The sequence below is a fragment of the Artemia sp. Qi Xiang Cuo genome, chromosome 21, assembly GCF_049724085.1.
Source record: "Artemia sp. Qi Xiang Cuo chromosome 21, ASM4972408v1, whole genome shotgun sequence".
Taxonomy (NCBI): Eukaryota; Metazoa; Arthropoda; class Branchiopoda; order Anostraca; family Artemiidae; genus Artemia; species Artemia sp. Qi Xiang Cuo.
The window spans coordinates 22,728,580-22,752,376 of NC_142814.1; the positions used below are offsets into that span (position 1 = coordinate 22,728,580).

The window sequence follows — 23,797 nt, forward strand, 5'->3', positions numbered from 1 at the left end:
CAAGACTCATATAGTTTTGCCAGTTTTTTTAACTCTGCCATGTTTTCTAACTAATCTTGTTAGTTTGTTATGAAAACATTCTACGGCTTCTAGGCATTTCTATTTGAACGGAAAACTGCACCTCAAACTTTGTGGAACATGCATTTTCTTGCATGAAACACCAAAATATAATAAAATGTCAAGTTTCGGAGTGTTCCACCACTCGCAAGCAAGTGCCATTGGTATTTTTGAATCTGCATGGTCAATTTAGGGGGTGGAGGGTAGGCTAATTCTCGTAGCAGCCCCATTCCGTTGTGGTATGATTCACTGTTTCAACACCTGGCGACTATCATATAGTCTACCAAGCATACAACTACCCCAAATCAGTATCAATAAATAAATGAAACCCAAAACGAACAAAAATTAAAATAAAAATTAGAGTAAAGCTCAAAACGAGCATAAATTAATATGAGTAGGGTTCAAAACCCCTATGCTTCCTATAAGCCAGAATATAATTTATACTTTACTGAAAAAAAATTCAAATGAGTTTACTGAAAAAAAATGTGCATTGTCAATTTAATATACATATGCTAATATTTATTCCCTAAAATCTTAATGAATTTTTGATTTCTTAAAGTTACAAAAGTGAAAACATTTCAAAGAATTGTTTTCAGTAAAGCGCCAATGACGCAGTACGTTTTAGGCTTCTGCAGTGAGGCGATACCCAAACTCTTGTTCGTAGTTATTTTTATTCGATTCAAACTTATTCAGGTTTAAGTTTCAGGTTTCATATTCAGTTTAAGTTTCACTGGTTTTAAGATTTATTTATTCATTTACATTAATATCTATTGTATGTTTGTTTGCATTGATTGTTTATTTAATTTCCATTCGTTTTAAGTTTCATTTATACTTTAATAGCAAAATATTTTTTTTTCATGTTAAGCTTGATTTTCATATTCAATCTAAGCATTACTCGCTTTAAGATCTATTTATTCATTTATATTATTACTTGTTGTATGTTTTTTCCTATTATTTTTTATTTAATTTCTGTTCATTTTGGGTTTCATTTATTCTTTAATAGTAAATTCTGGTCGTTTTGAGTTTGAATTTTAACAGGTATTTGTATCTCCTAAGCTTAAATTTAAAATGGCCTTTACTGTTCTTTCAAAAACTTATTTTTCGGAAAGTTTTTTTATTTAATACCATACAAGGATAAAACCTTTGCTAAAGCTTTTGTATCTACAGAATCAAACACTTGCTCATAATCTATAAAACTGAGGACCAAAGATGTTTGATAATTCAGGTGCTTCTCAATTATTAACCTAAGAGTGAAAATTTGGTTGACACATCTTCTACCCTTTCTAAAACTGCACTGTTCTTCTCTTATAACTTTGGCTGCAGCATCTCTCAGTCTAAAAGGTATCATATTACTAACTAACTTGCTACCTGCAGAGACACGGCTAATGTCCTATAAATTATCACACTCACTCTTATCACCTTTCTTATACAGTGGTTTAATCAGGGTTTTACTAAAATTGCTAGGTACTTCCCCTTTTTAAAAAAAAATCATATTCATAATTTTCAGTGACTTATTTCTAACTTCAGAGCCACCATATTAAAGAAACTCATTTACCACACTATCAGCACCGGGAGCTTTATTATTTTTTAAACCTATTAGTAGTGTCGCTAATTCTTCCTCACAAAACAAGTCTTCTTTCACATCCAAGGTATCACAAACTTTTTCATTTTCCTCTATATCTTTTCCTGCAACTCTATCTTGGTTTAGTAGGCTACATTCTGAAAATATTCTGCCCATCTCTCTTTTGCTCTTTCCTTATCACTAATTGTGCCCCTATTCCTATTTTTCACTGGGACAAGTCCAGATTGACTATTCCCTCTCAATTTATTAGCATGCCAATTTTCTATAATATTTTGCTATTATGCCATCTAGCTGCATCTTCTAGATCCTCGGCCATTTTACCCATGACCTCCACTTCACACCTCTGTAGTTCATATTTTAATGCTTTTTCCTTTTTCTTTACATTCTTCTTGTTTTCATATGATCTCTCACTCAGATAATTCTTGTACAATCCCCTTCTCTCTGTTAAACAAAGCTTTGTCACTAATATTCCTAGCTGCATTCCTAACTTATCTCAAATTTAATATCTCAAAATCTCACCCTGGAGTCTGCCAACATCATAACTTCCCAGGAGATAGTTACCCTTCCAAAATTTTAGCTTTGAATTAACTGTAGATACTACTAGATGGATCTTTACTTTTGACATCAATAACAGCACTCCTATATACCCAAGTATCTTTTATTGATTCTGCCTGTCTTTGGTTTACAATAAGATAATCAATAAGGTTTGGTGTCTTACCATCATGTGAGTACTATGTTAACTTATCGACCATTTTATGACCAAACACTGTATTGGTTATAACTAGGTTGTCCCTTTATTTTCCAAACACATCCAGTCAAAATTTTGAGACAACCATTTTGTTCAGCATAGTAGAATAGTCCAGTAACTATGTCCTTAGGGATATTAAACATGTCAACGCCCCACAATTATGTAATTGGCTCATTATGCTTTAAAACTAAATGTTACTTTAAAATAAATAAAAAAGCATTGTGTTTATGATTGTCAATAAGACACCTCAGGAATATGTTGAGAACGACTGGGGATAATCAGTTGAAACTTTTGGATACTACTATTACTACCTCAGCTCTTACAACTTAAATAAATAAAAAGAGTGTAATTGTATCCAGGTTATCAAAGAGCATAGATAAATCTTTTGGGAGTGATATTAAGTTTTATCTTTCATGTCAACTTCAGAAGCTATAAAATTAAATAAAATAATATTGTTTTTGTCAGGATTAAAAATTATTGAAAAAGTTTCTCCAACATACAAATAGCAATTCATACTATGGATTCTTATAGAAAAAAACTGAAAAGATATAAAATATTAGTTTTTTCCATGAAAAAGACTATGTCAGTATGAGACGAACAGAAATTAATTTAAAAAAACTTTTCCACAAATCAAGTTTTTCAAAGAAAAGTAAAGAGCTCCATTAAGCCAAGAATGAGCAAAAATTAAGTCAAATAATCTTACAAGCGTAAAACTACCACAAATCACTAACAATAAATAAATGAAAACTCAAAACAAACAGAAATTACAATAAATATCCAAGTCAAACTCAAAACAAGCAAAAATTAACATGAATAGGGCTGATTACCCCCATGCCTTCTCAAGACTAGAACACAATTTGCGCTTTACTGACAAAAAAAGTGCAAATGTCTTTAAGCAAAGTTCGTGAACACTTTCTACTTCAACAATTCTCCCTGAGATTGATTATGTGCCATCTCATTTTGTGTTTAAACTGCATTTTTGATGTGAAAATACTCACCGAGTCCTAATTATGTTGTTATCAAACAGTTTGTGGTGACAAATTGTAAGTAAGGAGCAACTCGGCTCAATAGTAACCAAAAGTCTTAAAACCAGAATTTTGATATCAATAGTTATATCAAATGAATTGACTTTTTATGCTCATTCTAAATATATAAGATTCATTAAGTTAAGTGTTACCTATCAAAAGCTATGAGCCTGAGGAAAATTGTCCAATCTTTGAAAAAGGGGGGAAACACCCCCACAAATTCTTGAAATCTTAATGAAAATTGCACCACCAGATTCAGCGTATCAGAGAACTTTGGTGTTGAATTTCTCCCATCAGAAAAAATTTAGAAATTTGTATTTTCCTGCCAGAAGAAAGATCACAGTTGCATGTTCATTTTTATATATTTTTTTCCCCTAAGGGGTGATCATATAGAGTCAATGGCCCTAGAAGATCGGGAGAGGGCGCATTTGAATAAAAATTAAAAGATCTAATGCCGTTTTTAAGTGACCAAAAAGATTGGAGGACAACTAGCTCCTCCCCCATGTCCCTTTTCCCCCAAAGTTGTCTGATCAAAATTTCTAAATAGCCATTTTATTCAGCATATTTGATAGTTTTAATACATATGCCTTTGGGAGTAATTAAATAAAAAAACAACAAGTTTTTTCAACTGAAAGTAAGGAGCAACATTAAAACTTAAAACGAAGAGAAGTTAAATCATACATGAGGGGGTTCGCCCCCTCGTCAGTACATTCCTCTTTATGCTAAATGTTCTAATTCTTTAATAATGACCCCTGAATCACAAAGGCCGCTTAATTAGAATAAATAGCTCTTTTGAAAGTAATAAAAAAAAACTTTAGCGTAAAGAACGAGGTATTGACGAGGGGATGAACCCTCTCATATACTAATAATTCCTGTTCGTTTTAAGTTTTAATGTTGCTCCTTACTTTCAGTTGAAAAAAATGTATTTTTTTTTTATTTAATTCCTGATCGTTTTTTTAAATAATGCTTGGAACTATAGCGCCCCCTTCATGGAAAATTCCCTTCACCCATGAAAAATTCCTCCATGGACAGATCCTCCCACGTAACCACCCCCCTCCTCCTCCTGACCAGAAAAAATCCCCCTGAAAACGTCTGTATAGTTCCCAATAACCAATACTATATGTAAACAATGGGCAAAGTTCATAACTTGCAGCCCTTCCCTCGGGAACTGTGGGGGATTAAGTCGTCCTCAAAGTCATAGCTATTAAATTTTTCGACCATGCTGAACAAAATGGCTATTTCAAAATTTTGATCCGGTGGCTTTGGGAAAAAATAACCAATTTTTTGGTCACTCAAAAAGGGCACTAGAGCTTTTAATTTCCATTCGAATGGGCCCTCTCGCGACATTCTAGGACCACCGGGTTGATACGATCGCCCCTGGAAAAAAAAACAAAAAACAAAAAACAAATAAATATGCATCTGTGATCTTTCTTCTGGCAAAAAAATACAAAATTCCACATTTTTGTAGATATGAGCTTGAGACCCCTACAGTAGAGTTCTCTGATACGCTGCATCTGATGGTGTGATTTTCATTAAGATTCTATGACTTTTAGGGGGCGTTTCCCCCTTTTTCCGAGAATAAGGCTACTTTTCTCAGGCTCGTAACTTTTGATGGGTAAGGCTAAACTTGATGAAACTGATATATTCAAAATCAACATAACAATTCGATTCTTTTGATGTATCTATTGGTATCAAAATTCCGTTTTCTAGAGTTTCGGTTACTATTGAGCCGGGTTGCTCCTTACTTACAGTTCGTTACTATTAACTGTTTGATTACCACGAACTGTTTGATATGGCCCCTCACAGCCCCGGAGAAAGGGCTGTAAAGTATAAAATTGGCCCATTGTTCACATATGGTATTTATTATTGGGAAGTGTACAGACATTTCCGGGAGGGGGATTTTCTGCTTGGGATGGGTTTGTGCTAGATCGATATGATAGATAGATCGTATGAAAACAAAAGAAATGTAAAGAAAGTGGAGAATGCATTAAAATTTTAACTAAGGAGGTTTGAAGTAAAGGCCATAGATAAAATTGTCTAAGATGTGGAAGATGTAGTTAAACGACACAATATTAAAATATTGTACTGGTATATTAATAAATTGAGAGGGTGTAGCTATTCCAAACTTGGTCCAGTTAAAGATTGGACGGGAGTCGCAATTAGCGATAAGGAAAAAACTAAAGAGAGATGGGCCGAACATTTTGAGAACTTGCTTAACCGAGATAGAGTTGCAGGAAAAAATATAGAGGAAAATGAAAACGTTTGTGATACTTTGGATTTGAAGGAAGATTTGTTTTGTGAGGAGGAATTAGCAACAGTACTAAAAGGATTGAAGAATAATAAGGCTCCAGGTGGTGATAGGGTGGTAAATGAGTTTCTTAAATATGGTGGCTCTGAGTTTTGGAATAAGTCACTGAAGATTATTAACATGATTTTTTAATCAAGGTACTTACCTAACGATTTTAGAAAAACATTAATTAAGCCACTTTATAAAAAAAGTGATGAAAGCGAGTGTGGTAATTATTGAGGCATTAATCTTGTCTATGTAGATAGTTAATTACTTGGTAATATGATACATTTTTAGACTGAGAGATGCTGTAGACAAAGTCTTAAGAGAAGAACAGTGCATTTTTAGAACAGATATAGGATGTGTTGACCAAATTTTTGCTCTTAGTCTAAGACCTGATTAGGGCATGAATGTTCAAATATCTTCGATTATCAGTTTTATAGATTACGAACAACCATTCAGTTCTATAGATCGAGGATCCTTTTCGATGGTTTTATCCTTGCCTTGTTTGATATACAAGTACATTCAGATAACAAGTGTTGTAAATAAGAATAACACTGCTGTAGTTAAAGTTGGAAATGAGGTTAGCAGGTGGTTTTGTATTAAATCAGGAGTTAAGCAGGGCTGTGTTATATCCCCCTTTATATGAATTATTTTGATGGACTTTGTTTTAAGGAGCACAGGAAAGGCAATGGGAGACCATGGAATCAAATGGGGAGGAAAAAGTTTCCTGGACTTGGATTATGCTGTTGATTTAAGCATCCTAGATGAAAGTGTGAGCAAAATGAATGAAGTTTCAGAGGTTTTGCTAGTTCAGGGTGCTAGAATCGGTTTGAAAATTAATGTTAAGAAGACTAAGTCACTAAGGCTAGGAATAACTGAAGATGAAAAGGTGAATTTGGGTAATGAAAAGATTGATCAGGTGGGCAGCTTCACTTACCTTGGTAGTATTATTAGTAAAGATGTTGGGAGCAGTGAAGATGTTAAATGCAGAATAGCCTAGGCTTAGGGTGTTTTTTTCACTGTTAAAAAAAAATCTGGAAGAATAGGAAGATAAGCCTGCAAACCAAGATTAGAATAATAGAAGCTACAGTGATTACAGTGATCAAATATGGCTCTGAAGCATGGACGCTCCGAAAAGCGGATGAAGATTTGCGAAATGTTTTCCAGAGAAATTACTTATGGATTGTTCTGGGTACCCGGCTGACTGACCATATTTCAAACAATAGGCTATACGAAAAATGTGGTTCAATACCGCTCTCTAGGGCTATAATGAAAGAAAAGTTGAGGTGGTTAGGGCACGTTTTACGGATGAAGGATGACAGATTGCCGAAAATTGTTCTTTTCGGCCAACCATCTAGGGCTAAACGGAAAGCAGGTCGCCTCCGTCTGGGGTGGGAGGACGTCATAAAGAAAGATTTAAAGGAAATGGGAACTTCGTGGGCGGGTTTAAAAAGGGAGGCTTTGAATAGATTGGGGTGGAGGAGGATCGTGCGTAGCTGTGTTGACCTCAGGCGGCTTGGTGCTGTGGTGAGTTGTTAGTAGTAGTAGTAGTATGGGTTTGTGCGATGAAAATTTTCCATGGAGAGGGAAGTTTCCGGGGGTGAACTTTTCAGGGGAAATTTTACACTTTGGAGATTTGAAAGAACTTCTATACGAAAGTCTTTTTATCTGTCTTACTTTCTCTTTGCCTACCCAATTTGGCATGTGGAGATATTCCAGGGAAATAGTCCGGGGGATTTTCGACAGGATTGGGACTCCGGAGGATTTTTCAGTGGGGGGGGGGGATTTTCTGTGGGAGAAATTGTCAATGGGGGAATTTTCCATGGGGAATTTTCTGCGGATACAACTTCTCACTACGGGAGGGGGGATATCCTGGAAAAATTATCCTTGGAAGGGGTGATTTCTGGCATGATTTGAAAAACGAATAGAAATTAAAGTCTTTTTAAAATGATATTATGCTAAGGAGAATTTTTCAGGCGGCATCGTCCGCAAGAAATTTCACGGGGAGGGGGAATTTTTAACGAGGATTGATTTGTCTGGAGGGAATTTTCTGGGAGGGGGTATTTTACGTGGGAGTAAATTTCCACGGAGGAGTTTCCCGTTAAAAGAGGGAATATTTCATGGAGGAGGAGCCAGATTTCTTGGTATTATCTGAAAAACAACCAGAAGTTAAATGTAATGAAACATGTTCTTTCAACTGAAAGTAAGGAGCAGCATTAAAACTTAAAACGAACAGAAATTATCCAGAATATAAGGGGGTTGTCACCCTCCTCAAAACATTGCTTTTTTGCTAAAGTTTGACTGTTTGTCCCAATTTTTTAAGAACGACTCCGGAAACACAAGGACCGTTTAACTAGAATCAGAAGCTTTTTTAAAAGTACTACAAAAGTTTAGCGTGAAGAGCAAGGTATTGATGAAGGGGCAACCCTTCATATACAGAACAATTTTTGTTCGTTTTAAGTTTTAATGTTGCTGCTCCTTACTTTCAGTTGAATTTTTTTTTTTTAAATTTTAGTTAGAAGCTTGTTTGGCGTTTTAAAACCGTTTAATTCGGTTTGTCATTGCCAGCTATGGTATTCCCTTACCAAGCCTGGATTTCCTTACCAAGTTTGTAATGTTCGTTCTTCGTTTTGGGTATCCTAGTTCGTATTATCTATTACGCCCAGGAGAATTATTTCTCAGTATCTTTAGTGCTTGATTTTTCAAGCACTTGATTTTATCCCCTGTATCTTTAGTGCTTGATTTTTTCGGTGTTACCATGTGTTATTCCTTCATGTTTTGCAGGTTTAATTAATTTTTTATTGCAAATACTGAAGATCTTCTGTTAATTAGCCATTCTAAATTTGGGTCAGTCAAATCATATCAGCTTTTTACTACTTTGTTTGAGGAAATTAACCTTAATTTTCACTTGGAAATATGGATATGGATAGTTAGTGTTTAATTTAAATTTGAACTAGCGATCTTAATAACAGATTAAAGAATATCTTTCAGACTATGAACACGTCAGTAAATCTAAATTTTTAACATTTTAGCATTATGGATATATACATATCCTGTTCAAATATAAACAACAAAATTTTCAACAAAGGAAGTTAATCAGAATCAGAACCTTAAGCAAACACAACCTTCAACCTGACAAAACAAGCTTTAACTACAAAACTCGACTCACTGAAGAAGCACAAAAAGAAATCTTCAATTAAGAAATCATGGATGATATTAACATAACTTTTTGAAGTCTTTCAGGAAGTATTATTGGACGAAATTCTGACATGAAAAGGCTCAATAGGGTCAATAGGATCCTAATAACCGAGTTTAAGAATTAGAAGAAGAAACCTTCTGGGTTTCTCCAGCTTGTTGGTGTGGGCTTCGGCACATACGGAAAACATGCAAATTCGTAATGTTGTTTTAAGTTTGAATCTGAAAAGAAATCCGTTTAAAATAAGATTTAGAATTAATTAAAATATTTTGATACTTTCCAATTTTACGTGACAAAAATCGTGCATGCAAGTTGTTCTGTACCATCACCCATGAAAATAATGATCTGAATAGGAGATAAAAACAGTGCTTTCAGGATAATATTATTACAAGCGAAATTCAGGGACCTCTTACTGATTAACTTCATCAGAAACCTTGTTGTCAGAAACATCTATCAGAAAACTCCCTCCCGCAACCAAATGGCATTGAATACAATTTTTAAGATGATATTCATTGAAGTTCTACTAGATGTGTCTACTCTTTCATGCTATGGGGACCAATTGGGAGGGAAGGGACAACTGCTCCTCCTAGATCTTGAAAAACACCGTTTTTGATATTCTCATTGAAAAATACCCATTTTTCTCGGATGAAAAAAAATTGTCTCCCCTATATCTTGAAAAAAAAAGATTTGGCCCCCTCCTCCTTGCATTTCTGTGAATTGGTGCTTGAGTTTCATAGTGTAAAAATTTGACTGACAAAATAAGTTAGCATATTATCGTTTTTTTGGCGTTGTGATTGGGGCAAAAAATGACCCTCCTGTATCCTTAGTAAAAGTTTGGCCAAATTTTCGAAGCAGCATTTTTGCAAGATTGGTGTCATGTTCATTTCCAATATTGCAAAGTCTCATACTATATACGTATTTTTAGTCTTTCTAGAGGGATTAGAAAACCTCTCTTAGGGAAAACCCTAGAAAACGTCAATATGTACAGCATAATGTATGTTCAGTTCAAGAAAGATAGTTTTTGAATTGTAGATCCTCTATTTCAGAGCAAAATATTATCATCCTAATCCTAAATGCTGCATTAAAGTTTTTAGGCTACTTAGTAGACCTATACGTTTTTCCAGATAAGACCTCTTTTTTTTAATTGCTGTTTTGCTCTTTTGTTTTATTGGATGTCTTATTATATCTTCAATTTAGTGTCCATAAGTGTTCATTGTTCTTCTGTTCTAGATAATACCTTTGAGGGAAAATGTCTCATCCTGAAGATAAAGAAGAAGATCAAAGAAGCAAAAGCTTATCAAGTGATGAAAGTTCAAGACCTGATATTCATGATATAAGCTCATTATTTCCCACGACCTCTTCCACTCCTATACCAACTAAGCCAAAATGGTCGGATATCGTCAGAGGACAGAATGGTGTTGCCAATCCTCTCTCTGCACCTGTTACTCATTTTCAGGCACCACCTAGATTCCATCCAATTGGAAGCCGCTCTCTATCTGACCTAGCAGATGCTGAAAAAAGAGTTCGTCGTTATAGTGTGTCCCTACATGACAACACCGTAACTGAACTAAAGATCGATGATGAAGGTGATGATAGAATTGGTCCCATTATGGAGTGCCTCTGTGAGACTGGCGTGTGCTTGGTTCATTCTGTGGAAGGGATTTATACAAAAAGTGCTGATGATGCTGTTACTGATGTTCTAGCTAAAAAACGAAGAAGGTAAGCTTTAAGGCTTATTTTGCCTTGTGCAACTACCTCCCTTCATAGATGCAATTAATGTGGAGGGGGTGGGTATTTTTAAAGGATATTTGGAGGGAGGGAGGTTTAAAATACGAAAATAGTTCAACTTTAGACCACCCTTCTACAGACCGTCCTCTTTGGGAAAATTTTCCTTGTGTTGTTTGTTTCAATCTGTATTTGTTTGCAAAATAAATTGACTGATTGGCCGATGCTTGTGAAAGTTTTAGTTTGCTGTCGATTATCTATGCACCAGAAAGGAATAAATTTATAAGGGGGAAAACAAGCAAGTACTGATGAAAGGAAATGTTGCATTAAAATACTAGGACTAAACTGATTATTAAAAATTTACATACATCGAGTAAGTATTATTTTCTTGGAACTTAGAAAGTTGTTTGTGCTTCACTGAAAACTTTATAGATTGCCTCAAATATTACCAATCGAGACGTCAATGGATTCTATTTTACTGGTAATTTTCATTACAGTAGAAAATAATGTATTTAAAAGAGCGAATTGTTGATGAAAGTTAGTGTCCTAAAAAACCAAATTGATTTTCGTCCAATATTTCTAAACCGAGAACCTTTTTTTTTCATGACACTTGACAAGTATTCTCAGATTTTGAAGATGTTACAATATAAAATGATTTCTTAATTTCTTACTTCCTAGGATTTGATATTCTTTTTACTTATTATATGAGTTAATACTCAAATAATTAACTTATTATATGAGTTAATTTTTGCTCGTTTGAAGTTCAAATATTACTCTTTACTTCTCACTAAAATGCTTTTTGAAATATTTTTTTTTAGAATCAAATCCTTTTTAAGGGCTTATTTCATAGTACTTATTGCTCTTTATTCTAGTTATCTTTGGTGTCTTATTCTCTGTTTCTGCTATCCTAACGTAATTATTCCATTTAATTGTTTCAGATAAGCTTGACAATGTAATAAACATAAAAAACCTTTATAAAAGTAATAATAATAATGATTTATTTACTCACCATCTACAAAAGGTTATAGTGGAGCAAGGAAAAATAAAATAAAAAACTAAATACACCAATAAAAAGAAACACTTAAGTTATTATTGGAGAAAAACATCGTCTATTCAGTATCACTTTTATCACCGACTTTTCACGGATTCTTGACTATTCTTTGACTGGATTCATAATTCCAAATTTTTCAAGACGGGAATTTCGGTGCCGCGTGGGAATAAACAACAGAAACTTTACGTATCTAAAATAGCACTTATTAATTTTATCTATGTTACTCTCGGCAAGTAGATGAGACGCACCGGTGAGGTAAATAACGTGATGTTGGCACACTGAACGATAAATATAAGCCAATGATTTTCTGGAGTATAGCCCCCGATTTGGAACAAGAGTCCCATAAGCACGTTTAACGGCGGTGGTTCTGTGCTTCACAATGGATTTCCTGGTTTTATGGAGCGATTCAGAAATCATTAACCTGAGGTATTTCAACTCTGACATAGCAGGGACTGAATGATTTACAAGGGAACCACCACTATCTAGCCGTGCTGAAAGTTAGAAATTCTCACTTTTGAATGTTAATAAAAAGTTTGATTGACTGAAATTCGTTTTGCAGTCTATTCAGGTTATCTTGCAAGTCTGCTTTTGATCTGTTGAGAAGAAGAACATGTGCTGTCGTAGTGTTGAACCACCTGAGATAGAGACGTCGTTGGCCACTCCTTCTCCAAACTACTTTTTTTACAGCTTCTGTTACGACTGACTCTGAGAAATCTCACTAATTTCAGAATAAAAAAAAATATAATTGCAGCCATTTAGCTTAAGCCTTAATACACCTATTTATTGCACTCTATTCTAGTTCTTTGTCATGTCTCCTTTTTGGATTTTGCTGTCATAACGTTCTTACTTAAATTATACGTATTCATAAAAATACTTACGTGTTTATAATAATGCTTACGTACATACTTAAAATTTTTCGGATTATGCTTGATAGTGTAATAACTTTCAATAAGTCTTTACATAGATTGAAAATTCTGTTCTACTTTTCTAATAACAACAAATTCATCAAGTAAAATTCATTTTATTATGTCAAAATTCCGATATATTTATTTGTGCAAGTGTTTAAAGGTTTACTTGCGTAAATCTAACCCTGTTGTCTCGGACAGCAATGAAGTTCAGTAAGCTATTGAAATTAATCTCAAGAAGGGTTAAGGAACGTGGCTTGAGGTTTTTAGCAAATTCTTTGATTAGTATAATAAATCTTAAACAATTGTAAGAAAACTTATCTACTGTGTTGTTTTATACCGCACTTAAAAACAGAAAAAAAATGTCACTGCTTTTCTCCAGTGTTTGTTTGTCTGAGCCCTAGTCTTATGATTGATTTGATTAATTCAGTGAACTTTTCATTTAGTTCTCTTCTAGGAAGTTGATGATTCAAAATTCTACACCACGAGCTTCTTTGTCTGTTGATGCATCTTCACATCAATGACTGAGTCTCTTTATATCAATTTCAAAATTTGTCAGATAATCCTCGTATTTTTTTTTTTTTGCTTTTTACATTCACATAAGAATACATGCGCATATGTCTGGATCACAACCTGTCCTGTCAAAAAAACGAGATTCTATTTCTTGGATTCGGTATCAAACAGTTCATGGTAACGAACTGTAAGTAAGGAGCGATGCGGCTCAATAGTAACCTAAACACTAAGAAACAGAGTCTTGATAGCAATACATACATCAAAAGACCTAGTCTTATGAGTGATTTGATTAATTCAGTGAACTTTTCATTCCATTCTCTTCTAGGAAGTTGATGATTCAAAATTCCACACCAGCAGCTTCTATGTCTGCTGATGCATCAAGTTTTAAGGGAGATGACACAGAATATCGTTTTGTTGATATGAGTTTGTATTTTTCATTTAGTTTTTCTTTTACAATATGTAAAGGTGACTGAGTTCCTTATGTGGACCTCGCACTTATACGAGTCTTATGATCCCATCTGAAGGTTGAACAAATTTCCCCATGCACTTTGAAGTAGGTAGTATATTTATCACAGTTGAGCCTGATAAAAGCTAAACCAGTTGTAACTAGTTTCTGAACTGCGGTTACGGTAGAGGAAGTAGAGAAAATACCCGAAGCTGACTCAATAACTTGACAGCTTATGATAAGGATGAGAGAGGAGTATTCTACTGAGTTACATCGTAGGGGTATTGTGGGTCCTTCGGACCCTTCTTGAAGCCTAATTGTGAAGACTTTTACCCAAAGAAAATCCCAAATGTTATTGACAACTACCCCTATATTTCTATTATAATTTACTTATTATTGTTTCTTTAACGAATTGCCCTTTCCCCCATAAATAAGTCCCTGAGTGCATTGTAAATAATTATAAGTATTTATATAAAAAAAAAATAAGTATAAATATAAGTCATGTAAAAGTAAGTCTTGTAAAATAAATAATAGAGCCAACCTAAAATGGCTCTCAGACCACATATATATATATATATATATATATATATATATATATATATATATATATATATATATATATATATATATATATATATATATATATATATATATATATAAAAAAAAAAAAAAAAAAAAAAAAAAAAAAAAAAACGAGAGAAGGTAAACAGATTGTTGTTGCAAAAAACCTATATACTTTCAAAAATCGTGATGATCTGGGAAGCTACCTCCTTATCCTCGATCTTCCCACTAAGCATCGCCTATGTGCGCAGTGTGACAAAAAGTCCCCTAATTTCTTCTAAATAGTCCTCTTAATTTTTGGGTAAACACCAAAGACAAAGGCTAGGTGGTCACATTCGTCTTTCCACACTATCACCCCCTCTCGCCTTTATGTTTTGAGCTTTCACACCAGTTTCATGAGCTGTCATACCATTTTATGTTTTGATCATTTCTTGAAACAACGCAGATAACTCAATTAACCAGTAAATTATGGTATTTTATCACTCCGCCAAAAAAAAAAAAAAACGGATTGTAAGTAATTTCTAGGGTAGACAAAATATTAGAAATAATTTACTGCAATCTATATTCATCAACTTAATAATATACAAATATTTATGGCCGATATCTAAATATATGGCCTGAGCATGGAAAATGTATTCTGTCATTTGTTTTCTCTCTATTCTATAAACTACTCGCGGTAAATAACAGCTAAAATGGTCGTGTGTATTACTTTTTCATGTTAGCTATCCCCTTAGAAATAGTTTTTATTGACTTTAGATGGCTACGGGTATAGTTAATGTTGGTAACAGTTTTGTTTGCCTATGTTTTTCGGAAAACATAGTTTTTTTTTCTGCTTAAATGTTGGTGCGTTTTGAAACAATTAACGCTAAGAATTCTCCTTTATTATTCTAAATAATAATTAAATACCTTAAATAATTATTTATTTAAATAATTAAATGAATATAATTAATCTAAAGTACGATTACCAGGAGATCGAGCTTTGGCGGTGAAGCGACTTTTAGACACAAAGACGGTGTAGAGTCTACCCCCCCCCCCGTGGAAATGCGCATCTTCATACCCTGATTCACACAAGTGAAAAATTGTTTGTGTAAGTTTTCTAGTTTTAAGTTTTGTAAAACAAAGATACAAAGGGGAAGGTATCTTTCAAACACTAAGGGTGAATTCTCACATTTAATTGGTATACCTGGCTGGTGCAGAGGTTAAAAAACATTATTCTTATGTTGGGCTGCTTATAATAAATGCTATGGAATTTTACAAACGACAAAAGAAGAATCAACTACAAAATAAAAAATTCCCCGTCTGTAAAAAGACGTATGTAAAAACAAAAAGTCCCACGATATGTTATGGAGTAGTTTATCTTGTACACAAAAATTGTAAATTTAGTAACAACAGCTTACTCTCTTCTTTGCTTGCTTTTTCAATGAAAAAAATTGTTAATTGTCAATCAGGCACCGTTTTAAGTTTGAATAGTTATAGGACTTTATTTCCGCCTGTCTTAAGTTTTAACACCCGGGGACCAAGCTTTCCTCTATGAAGCGAATTTAGACATAAAAACGGCATCCGGTGCATTCCCCCTACCGTTGAAAATCCCCCCGTGGAAAAAATCCCTCCGTAGCCTGATTCACACAAGAAAAACCTTTTTTGTCTAATTTTTCTAGATTTATTTGTATTGACATTAATTATTTTTTTGTCTTGGCAATTCGTGAATTGGTGTCCCCTAACTATGCAAAGGAAAAACATACTTCATTTACTAAAAATCCAATCTGAAATAATAATATTTTTAGTTTAATATCTTGCTATGATAAGGCGACTATAAAAAATAAACAAAAGCACTATGTAAAATCAGCTCATGTCGAAAGTTTTATGAATATTAATGACGTGATTGTTATTCAGACACCTAGTCCAAATATCAAATTTTATTCACGAAAAATTCGTCGGAAGATCCACGATGAATTTTCTCAAAGTTTTGACCTATCTGGATCGTTTTTTCAGGCTAGAAATGTTGCCTGGATCGTTATTTTAGGCTAGAAAATTATATCAATTTTTAGAAAAAAATGTCGTGCTGTTCTTTTCCACGTCCAGCTTCAGCAAAAATGGAATTCAAACCGCTGCATCAGGTGAATGCACACAGTAATTTTTATAAAAATCAACTCTACAAAGCGTGAATACAGCAAGCCTGACTAATTGTCCTAGTCTGTAAATGGTGTCAACATCCTCAAGAAGGAACCGCTGTTTTAAATGCTGATCTTTGACAAACATTGTGGATTTGCTCAGAGCTTGGACATTTCTGACAATTACGTAGGTCTTTTCTGTTTAAATGACCTATATAACTTTATGTGATAGTGGCATGTTTGAATATTTCTTGTATAATTTCAAATGCTTCAGTAAAGTCTGCCCCCTAATTAAAAAAAAAAAATATTCCTTCTCTTTGTCCAATTTCTAAACTTCTAGCAGAGAAATTGGCTCCTATGCACTATCGCCTTTGAATAACGATCTAACTGCTAGATGTTTTGCTCTTTCAGTTTTGGCCGATTACTTTATGTTAATTTCATATGCTCAGTACAGAAAGATTTTGATATTTTCATTCTTTTCATTGTTTCAATGTCACTTTGTGAACTATGACTAATCCAAGCGATTTTTTTTTTTGCAACCATCAAATATAACTTACATTGACTCATTCTGACATAACCCAAAAACCAACATTTAGATGGAGTCCAGTTCCAGTCAAGTCTGCCCCGAATTAAAAATCCATCCCTTCTCTTTACTCAATTTATGAACTTGTATACTATCGCTTTGGATAACGATCTAACCTCTAGATATTTTGCTCGTACAATTTTGGCCGCCTACACGTCCTTTTCATTGTTTTAATGCCAGTTTATAAACTATGACTGATTCAACCCATTTTTTTTTCAACCATCAAATATAACTTACATTGACTCATTCTGACATAACCCAAAAACCAACATTTAGATGGAGTCCAGTTCCAGTCAAGTCTGCCCCGAATTAAAAATCCACCCCTTCCCTTTACTCAATTTATGAACTTCTAGCAGACCAATAGCCTCTTGTATACTATCGCTTTGGATAACGATCTAACCTCTAGATATTTTGCTCGTACAATTTTGACCGCCTACACGTCCGTTTCATTGTTTTAATGCCAGTTTATAAACTATGACTGATTCAACCCATTTTTTTTTTTTTTAAACCCTCAAATATAACTTAAATTGACTCATTCTGACATAACCCAAAAACCAAAATTTAGATGGAGTCCAGTTCCAGTCAAGTTTGCCCCGAATTAAAAATACATCCCTTCTCTTTACTCAATTTATTAACTTGTATACTATCGCTTTGGATAACGATCTAACCTCTAGATATTTTGCTCGTACAATTTTGACCGCCTACACGTCCGTTTCATTTTTTTAATGCCAGTTTATAAACTATGACTGATTCAACCCATTTTTTTTTTCAACCATCAAATATAACTTAAATTGACTCATTCTGACATAACCCAAAAACCAAGATTTAGATGGAGTCCAGTTCCAGTCAAGTTTGCCCCGAATTAAAAATCCATCCCTTCTCTTTACTCAATTTATGAACTTGTATACTATCGCTTTGGATAACGATCTAACCTCTAGATATTTTGCTCGTACAATTTTGACCGCCTACACGTCCGTTTCATTTTTTTAATGCCATTTTATAAACTATGACTGATTCAACCCATTTTTTTTTTTTTTTCAACCCTCAAATATAACTTACATTTACTAATTCTGACATAACCCAAAAACCAACATTTAGATGGAGTCCAGTTCCAGTCAAGTTTGCCCCGAATTAAAAATACATCACTTCTCTTTACTCAATTTATGAACTTGTATACTCTCGCTTTGGATAACGATCTAACCTCTAGATATTTTGCTCGTACAATTTTGGCCGCCTACACGTCCTTTTCATTGTTTTAATGCCAGTTTATAAACTATGACTGATTCAACCCATTTTTTTTTTCAACCATCAAATATAACTTACATTGACTCATTCTGACATAACCCAAAAACCAACATTTAGATGGAGTCCAGTTCCAGTCAAGTCTGCCCCGAATTAAAAATCCACCCCTTCACTTTACTCAATTTATGAACTTCTAGCAGACCAATAGCCTCTTGTATACTATCGCTTTGGATAACGATCTAACCTCTAGATATTTTGCTCGTACAATTTTGACCGCCTACACGTCCGTTTCATTGTTTTAATGCCAGTTTATAAACTATGACTGATTGAACCCATTTTTTTTTTCAACCATCAAATATAACCTAAAGTGACTCGTTGTTCTGACGTAGCTGAAAAACCGACAATTTGATTTTGTCCAGCACACAATTTGCCCAGATTATTTTATCTTAAAAAAGGTTTTATACTTAAATGAATTCATTAACAAATGATGTGCCAGCATAAGAACAACAATAATGTAGTGACAAGTCGAATGCACGTTTTGTCTTTTTTCAAGGCTTTTTATTCTAGCTCTGGCACCCGCTGGCACCAGTATTCTAGTTCTGGAACCCGCTGGTACCAGAATTCTAGCCTAGCACCACCAGTTCTACGGATTTTAGCCATGGATTTTACGTGTTCTGCCCTTGCCGATTTCCGAAAACCGGTAGGGATCTGATAAGTGTACTTCCCGCGGTATTTACGTGCCGCGCTAATTGGTCCAAAACGCTACTCTAAAGGCCACAGGCATCAAACTCAACAATTCTCTTAAATACTCTTCCTTTCCCCCAGGAAAGATATCTCACTTAATATAGGACCGTTATCCTATACCAAAGCAATTTGCTCTCTGTCTCTTTGGACTCCAGACTTTACCAAGGAGAAAAGAAGTCAAAAGTAGAAGTAGGAAAAAAGCTTACTTATGTTCACGACAATTTTACAATACAAACTCAGATGCCATTGAAATTAAAAATTAACACAACACTCTGAGAATTGATTCTCGCGCGGAAGATATTTGCGAGCTCTTTCCAGACGTGTCGCAATAATAGCTATTAATATATAAATTATTAATAGCTTAATAATTTAAGCTATTATTTTTAATAATAGCTTAAATTTAAATTAAAGAAAATAAAATTAAGTTTACAAAAAGAGCAATTACCTGATAAACAGGGCCAAGGGCCCTAACACGTTTGTTTAACTGTTTCCCTGCCGAAAGTAAAACACAAACTATTCCTTTCCGGAGCTCAATTTTTAGTCCCACCTTTTGGCAGTTTGGGGCTTTCAAAGAAAAAAAGTCAATTTCAGTTTTGTCGAAGTGGTCTTTTATCAAATTATCCCAACCTGTTTTATATATCTGGAATATTCACTAATCTACAACCCACTTATAAAAAAAAAGAATTTAACAATTTCTATAAGCTGTAAAATAATTTTATCAGACCTCTAATTTCCATAAAAAAAGAGAACAAAGTTTCCTTTCTTCCGAGAAAAAAGTCTGTGATTTTTTTGAATATCTGTCTAAAATAATTATTGAAGAAGTCTCAAATGAGCCTGAAAACTATTAAATGTAATAATAATAATAAAAATTGTAGAAAATGTGCAATATCCTAATAAGTTTGGAAACACAAGATGTGCTATCTTATTTCAAGTAAGCTTATAATTTTCTCTATTTTAACATTGCATTATGATCGTGACCGTGGGAATCTCCTTAATGCTGTCATCAAGTAGGACAGCTGAGATAAGTGTTTGAAAGTTGTTAGTTTTTTATCTTTAGTAGAGAGATTGTCTTCGAACGATTGTGAGTAAAAGTTCTTAGAGCCTCCCCAATCGCACACTTCCTCAATGAATCGTACTCTTTAGCGTGTTTTTATTGAAAAAATGGAATTTTGATATAACGTCTTTATTTGTTAAAGATACATTTTACTAAAGTCTGGTGATTTAAAGTTTAAATTTTAATGGAAAGTATTATTTTTTGGTGACTAAGTAAAGATTTGTGTTCGAATCTGTTGAATTCGAGTAAATAAGTTTTACAATTGAAAATGACCATTTTGTAGTAAAACTTTTATCCATTTCAGGAAAAAGAAATGGGGGAGGGGCTAACCTCCATAATTTTTTTTTTTACAAGAGTAGTCCATGGAATCCTAAATAAGTTACAAGTAGCTATAAACGTTTTAGTTCCTCTCGTTCGCTTGCAACTACCCTGGTCACAGTGTAGATGTAGAATTGATGTTTTGAGGGGTAGGGTGCACGGATAAAAATTGGGCTCCCTTATTGGTATTTTTTGCCCCTCCAACCCTGTAATTAGTGTAATTTTTGACCATCTTGTGGGCCGCATTTGCTCCTTAAACCACTCCAGGATTCTTCCCCGCCTGGTCAAAGACCCTTTGCCGTTTTCCAATTTATAGAAAAATAGGATTATCTTGTTTCAAGTTGATCAAACCGATGATGTGGTATTTTCATGTTACATTATAGTATCGTTACGTTGAACTGAAACTATCCAACTATAGATAGGTTTCGATTGAAGCTATCATATATCCACAACTGCTAAATTTTATTTAAAGATCTATTTAAACTTCAAACTAGCCGCTGTGATGCCAGGCACCCGAAAGAAAATTAATACTTTGCTTGATACGCAGCGTCAAAGTGCAAATTGTTTCCGGGGCAAAATTCACTATTGGCAGACCCATACGGCCACCAGCCTGGTAAAAAGAATCACTTTATTCTCCTTCCTCGGTTTATTCATTCACTTTTATTCACTTCCTGGGTTTATATATGACATTTAATAATTCGGACTATTTTAGGTCACTGTCACAGCAACCTGTCTAACATTGCTGATAAAAGAGCAAGAAGAAAGCTTATTATAGCCTCGACTCTCTGCCTTCTTTTCATGATTGGTGAAGCAGTTGGTATGTTGTAATTGTTACTGAAATTCTTCTTTATAGCTTATTTCGTCGTCTTGTATGTGTTGTTTATTTAAGAAGAGAGAGAGATAGAAAGATTTAATCATACCAAGATGTAAGACAAAAAAAAAACCATAGAAAACGAAGAAAAAGATGATAAAGAGGGCTCTCTCTACCCTGCGATAGCACAGTCGATTGATGCTCTCCTTGGCAATTCAGGGATTGATCCCCGCTGGAGCAAGGTTAGGTTACAGGTTTATTACTTGTCCTTGTAAAACAGACACAGCAACTGAATTGTCGGTATGACGCCCTGTCCGTCAGCAATGGCTCTGGAGGATCTATCTTTATCTTTAGGGCTCTCTCTTTTTTCTCTCTCTCCCTCCCTCCCTATTATTACAATAATAGGGAGATGTATTAATTTACCTTTAAGATATATAATTATAACCTTACAAGATTCTGTATACTTATCAGAAACCATCAAATGTAACATGATGATAAAAATTAATAGTTACTCCTTAGTTTAAAGAAGTTAACCCTTTTAATTATGAGTTATCCTTTAAAAAAATGGCAGAAAGCCTCTAAAAAGAGGCAGGTAGCCTCTGACCTTTTTCTTATGTTTTGCTTTAAGGGTTCATTTGTCCATTGATATGATTGAGCGACCTAATGGGCAGGGATGGGGCTTTGACGGTTGTCTGTTGCCCAGCTAGATAGGTATGCTAGGTAGGCTCCCCTGTTAATATTTTTAAGACCTTCCAGGGGCACCAATTCACAAAAATGAATTATTTAACATAAAATGTTACCCCTTGAATCAGTACAAAACTTGATCTTTGTCTTGTAGAGCTAATAGATTTGACCACTAAGTAGTTCAATTGATGCTTATATGCGTATAAAAGAGCTATGATTGGATAAATTAGAATAGCTGTCGCCTTCTGTAAAAGGTAATGTTGTCTGTTATTATTAAGAGTTGATGATCAATAAACATCAACTTCTGAATTGTCGAATTATACCGACAATGAATTGTCGGTATGACGCCCTATCAGCCAGCAATGGCTTTGGAGGATCTATCTTTATCTTTAGGCTCTCTCTTTTTCTTTCTCTCTCCCTTCCTCCCTCTCCCTCCCCACCCCCTCTCTTCCTCTCCCTCCCGTGCCCCTCTATCACTTTCCATCTCCCTCCGCCGGTCCCTTCTCTCTCTCTCATGCTCTATCTCTTGCTCCCTTTCATTGACTCCTTATATAATGAAACCTAATTGCTAATAAATTTTTCCCGGGGAATGGGAAAGTTTAGGGTACGTAAAGTAGATAAGTAGTTAAAACAGAAAAAATAGTCAAGAAATTCATAACAGAATAAAGTACGATATTTTAGATCGAATGCCCAAAAATTCTCCTCCTTTTCACCCTGTGTTTGAATGAAAAAAAATCTGACAATAGTTAATTTCATGACCCTTCGCCTACATTCTGTGTAAAAAGGGAAAAAGTTTTTAAAAAATATTTAAGATATAACAGATGAAATAAGTTAAATGCTGTTGGAGGAACGTCTCTACTCTGCGCTCGGTTGGGTTCAGTACCAAAAATTACTAATGCCCAGATAAATTAAGACTTCATGGAATTGAACTTGGCTGGTAGCAGAAGAATAATGAACTAGATTGTGTTTATTAACAAAATTTTTAAAACCAAAGCCATTACCAAGGTGCTCCTCTTGGGGCTTAATACCTGACACATAATACTGCACAAGAAAAGAATCATGGCCCTACACATGCATACTTGTTAACGACAGGAAACACCTTATGACATGTCCACAAAGGAGAATAGAGAGACAATTACTTATTTCATATATTTCAGTGAATTCCTACGAATAAAGAACAAAAATAATTATAAAAGATTTTCTCTATAAATTAATATCTGGTCATAGGTACCAGTAGTAACACAAAGAAAAGGAAGGGAGAGGATATGAGAAAAAAATTTCACTAGAAATAATAGAATAAAATTCTAGAATAAAATGTAGAAATGCTAGAATAAAAAAGACACATTCTTACATTACTAATTTTATGCTCATACTTATAGTTTGGCCCGCATTTTGATAGTTCATCCCCAGGCCCCTGCTTTTAGCCTTATTTAGCCCTAGACCTTTACCTTTACGGTAAAATTGTTATAAATTAGGCTCGTTTAGTCCATTCTAGACCTTAGCCGTAAAACTGTTCCAATTTTAAAAGATACAGTTAACGGATTATAATCTGAACATACCCTCGATGTTGTCAGCATGCAAAGGCATTACCAGTTCCAAGTGGTGCAATTACCAAGTTCGTGTGGTGCAATTACCATTACCAAGTTCGAGTGGTGCAATTGACGGATTCTAGCCGTAATTTTGGGGAAGACATGCAGAATTTCTGAATGGGAACGCTGTAGCTAAGAAAATTTTAACAAAGAATATGAAAGAGTGTATCTATTAGAGATTGAAAACTGAACCAGAAATAAATGAGCTTGACTTTATTAGTAAAATAGTAAGGATATCATCAATCTGGGAATCGAAATGAAGACAGCATTGAAACCTTAAAAGCAGTATTACTTAACAACAAAAGGCCCCAGACTTAATTCGTCTGTAAAATTTAGTTTTATCGTAGGTGGAAAAATACTCAAACTCGAAACTCAAACGATTTTATTGTCAAGCGCCTAAAACAGTCATGCCGATCAGTTCTTGTCAGGTATCTTGATCAGTTCTTGATCAGTTCAGTTCAGTGATCTAGTTCTGATCTAGTGATCAGTGATCTTGATCAGTTCTTGATCTAGTTCTTGTGTAGCGCTGAAAATTATTTGTGGCTATAAAAGGGGTTATTAGC

General features: G+C 34.3%; 1 protein-coding gene across 4 annotated transcripts in view; it reads left to right on the forward strand.

Moving 5' to 3' along the window:
- Positions 1-23,797, forward strand: part of LOC148939349 (proton-coupled zinc antiporter SLC30A2-like) — a 99,321-nt gene that overhangs the window by 33,116 nt on the left and 42,408 nt on the right. For 3 of the 4 annotated variants that reach the window (XM_089107169.1, XM_089107170.1, XM_089107172.1), the window contains exons 2-4: positions 10,129-10,617; positions 13,418-13,515; positions 20,863-20,967. In XM_089107169.1, coding sequence (XP_088963295.1) covers positions 10,148-10,617; positions 13,418-13,515; positions 20,863-20,967 — 673 coding nt within the window. In that variant the 5' untranslated portion in view covers positions 10,129-10,147. Of the gene's footprint in view, positions 1-8,918; positions 8,949-10,128; positions 10,618-13,417; positions 13,516-20,862; positions 20,968-23,797 lie in introns of those variants that run through there. The other variant, XM_089107171.1, reaches the window with a different exon arrangement.